This window comes from Neodiprion pinetum, chromosome 1 (genome assembly GCF_021155775.2).
Source record: "Neodiprion pinetum isolate iyNeoPine1 chromosome 1, iyNeoPine1.2, whole genome shotgun sequence".
Taxonomy (NCBI): domain Eukaryota; kingdom Metazoa; phylum Arthropoda; class Insecta; order Hymenoptera; family Diprionidae; genus Neodiprion; species Neodiprion pinetum.
This window is the reverse complement of record NC_060232.1, coordinates 22,134,353-22,138,262: the sequence shown is the minus strand read 5'-3', so window position 1 is coordinate 22,138,262 and position 3,910 is coordinate 22,134,353. Positions and strand designations below refer to the sequence as shown.

The following is a 3,910-nucleotide window of genomic DNA, read 5'->3' as shown; positions in this document are numbered from 1 at the left end:
ATTTTTTATTCTCGATGCTCTTTTGAAATTACTAGTAATTTGCAAACTCTCGGATATCGACGAGACATTTATTCAGAAGCTGCCGACGTTCCGGTCAGGCAGCGGCCGATCACGTTTAGGGCACAATCTTTAATATAGGCATTTCTACGGATATTCATATTACTTAACATTAATTAACCGCGTTCAACTTGACTTACATTGCATAAATTACGATTTGATTGAATTTTTCTGAATTTATTTTTGTAATTGTTGGATTGCACAAGTCATAGTCGATAGTCATTATGAACAAGCCCAAAGACTTATCAGGGTCCCAAAAGCGGAAATTAAAAAAAGCTCGATGTGAAGCGGACAAAAAAAGTGCTGTTTTTTTTCAAGGCTATGTTAAGCGGTTGAGGTCTGATAATGAGGGTGGTGAATATAGCCAAACCACGGATGATTTAGACCCCGCTTGTCCACCTTCCAAGGACGCCGTAGATTCTGATGGAAATTTGGACGCTCAGTCAGTGAATACCGGAGATATGACGATAGCTACAGATAGAAACAACTTGGCAGAAAAAGTTATAGAAAAAGATTCTACAGTATCAAATATTGATTGGCAAGATCCTGCTAAGTGGCCGAATAACATCAGCGACAGTTCACGCGTAGCATTGGTAAAGCTAGGGCCTACAAAAATAGATCGGAATACAATTTTTCCTTTTGATACAGATCGCCGGCGCTTCACCATAGAAAATTGTTATCGAACCCTGAAGAATGGCGAAAAAATGGAGAGATCCTGGTTAATTTATTCAAAGACTAAGGATTCCGTTTATTGTTTTTGCTGCAAATTGTTTGGCCTCCGCAACATTCCAACCCAATTGCAATCGACCGGATTTAGATCCTGGTGGCACTTGCAAGACAGTTTGAGCTCGCATGAAAAATCCAAAATGCACATTGAATGCATGACAGACTGGAAAGAACTCAAAGTCCGTTTAGATTGTAGAAAAACCATCGATGATGAGAATCAAAATTTAATCCAAAGAGAGGAAACCTATTGGAAACAAGTACTTGAAAGACTCGTTGAAATAATTAAGCATTTAGCTAAGCGGAATATGGCATTTCGAGGTTCTGTCGATCGATTATACGAGCCGAATAACGGTAATTTCTTGAGCCAAGTTGAACTGATGGCGAAATTCGATCCTATTTTAAGCGAACATGTACGTCGAGTTCAAAGTGGGGACCTCCAGCGCGTTCACTATTTGGGAAAGGAAACTCAGAACGAATTCATTGACATACTGGGTAATGCAATTTTCAAAGAAATTAGCAGGCGAGTGGTAGCCGCGAAATATTACTCCATAATTTTAGACTGCACCTCCGATATTAGTCATGAAGAACAAATGACTGCCGTTGTTCGATTTGTCACTGTGTCTAAAAACACCGTGGAAATTTGCGAGCATTTCATTGGCTTCGTTGTTGTAGACGATACAACTGGTAAGGGATTGTATGAAACGTTGTTAGATATCTTGAAATCAAACAATCTTGAATTGAATAACTGTCGGGGTCAAGGGTATGACAATGGCAGTAATATGAAAGGTAAAAATAGTGGTGTTCAGGCCAGAATTTTGAAGGATAATAAAAGAGCGTTTTTCGTTTCCTGCAGTTGTCACAACCTCAACCTAGTAGTTTCAGATGCCGGACATTCGTCCGTCACAGCTGAACTATTCTTTGGTGTTCTTCAAAGGCTATTCGCAGTCTTCGCTGCTTCAACCCAGAGGTGGCAAATATTGAAGGAGCACGTTAATATCAGTGTGAAATCATTGCCTGAAACTGGCTGGGAAGGGAAAATAAATGCTGTAAAAGCTGTGAGGTTCCAAATAGCAAAAATCAGAGATGCGTTGCAGGAACTTTGTCGAATGTCGCAAGGTAAAGATGCAAAGCTGAGATCGGAACTGAGAGGCCTATGTTTCGAAATTGAGTCATTGTCTTTTCTGATTAGATTGGTAGTATGGTATGATGTACTGCAAGTGATCAACAAAATCAGTAAAGCTTCACAATGTCCGAAAGTTGATTTGCATACTGCGATGAACATGATTGATGGTGCTCTTCTTCAATTACAAACCTTTCGAGAATCCGGTTTCAAAACTTGCATAGCCACCGCTAAAAAAATGGCTGGGAAGTTAGATATTTCACAAACTTTACCCGAATCACGTACCCCACGAACAAGACGATTCTTTGATTATGAGTCTCAGCACGACGAACGACCTAGCGATTCGATGAAAAGGTTAGAAATTGAATTTTTCAACAAATTATGCGATATAGCGATATCAAGCCTACGCGAACGTTTCGAAATGACCCAAAACGTTTGTGAACCATTTAGTATCATCCGAAACTCGGATAACTTTATGAGATTGGACAGAAACCAAATTTTGACTAAGTCCAAGGCTTTAGAAAATTATATGACTGGTGAAGACGAGAACAATGACATTGATGGTCGGGAGCTTGCCGAAGAACTGGAATCTTTAAAAGCTTACTTCGTAGCCGCTGGAATGACCGACTTGAGTGCACTCGTTATGATATCGCACATTATTGATAAAGGTCTGGATGAGATATATCCAAATTTCACTGTGACCTTAAGAATTTTCTTAACATTACCAGTAACCTCCGCGTCGGGTGAAAGGACCTTCTCAAAGCTAAAGCTCGTCAAAACTTACCTGCGATCCACTATGTGCCAAGATCAACTGAATGGTTTAGCTGCGATGTCAATTGAGGATGGAATTTGCAACGAGTTGAATTTCAGCGATATTATAGCATCTTTTGCGAACAAAAAATCTCGCAAAGTCCCACTTTAAGACTTCAGTGGTCCAAAAATTTCCGATAAGGGGCCCGATTTTCAAGGCTCGCCCGGGACCAGCCGTGGGCTAGCGCCGGCACTGCCCTAACTTGTTGCGAAAATGACACAACATTAGTAGTATAGATACGAGATTTGTGAATAAAAAAAATGGCGGCTCACCGACTCCTTCCTATCTTACCGACAGTCGGTATGTTACCACCACGATGGTAAGCCTTATCCATAATATTGTAACCAGCTGTTAACATACATGGCGCCACCAGTATTTTCGCTCGATTTTGCCGTCAGACAAACAGCCATTTTGATAGCAGCCATTTTGATTTTTGCTTAGTCGGATGAGCAGCCATTTTGATTTTTTATCGTCAGACAGTTTGTTAATGAGATTTCTTGCTTGACCGGATGACCAGCCATTTTGATTTTTTCACCGTTTGATGAGCAGATATTTCAAATTTTTTTATTGTTAGATGGTAAACATCTTACCGACGAAATTGTTATCCCTGATGTTACCGAAAGTTTGGTGTTACCGGGGTGGGTTACCGCAGGTTTGTCGTATGTGGCGCTCCCCTCCGCCGCATCATCGATCAATCGATATTTCATCGAACGACTCTGCGCGATGTTTCCAATGATCGCCGCAAGATGGCAACTTTTTTATTTATCATGGCGGCGGGTGGGTGAACGTTTCAAATAATAACGGTTGGACGCTTTGAATAGATTCACGCTAATAGTTTACCCCCAGGGCGAAAATAATATTTTCGACATACTTCAAATACATTCTTTCGGGCTAATTGACTGGATGGCGACACCGCAATTAGATAGGCTGGGAATATTGATGATGATCCGTAAACTTTCACGCTAATAGTTTACCCCCAGGCTTATTTTACATTCGATGGGGTGAGTGGTATACATATAAGACGTGAGCCTATTCCGATGATCACACTGTTCTCATCGTCTCTTCGCGTCGTGAACTGCTCTTACTCGTGAAAAAACAAGAAGCTGATTGAAACGCGATGGATCTAACAAAAGTTAAGCACGTCGGCCGTCTGGAGAATCCACCAACCAAGAAGATGTCGGAACTTGAAATTGGAG

At 40.9% G+C, this 3,910-nt stretch overlaps 1 protein-coding gene across 1 annotated transcript; it reads left to right on the top strand.

Moving 5' to 3' along the window:
• The first annotated feature begins 281 nt into the window (after positions 1-281).
• Positions 282-2,825, top strand: LOC124224795 (zinc finger MYM-type protein 1-like). The gene has a single exon (XM_046637000.1). The coding sequence runs from the start codon at positions 282-284 to the stop codon at positions 2,823-2,825; it is 2,544 nt and encodes an 847-aa protein (XP_046492956.1).
• Positions 2,826-3,910: the final 1,085 nt, after the last annotated feature.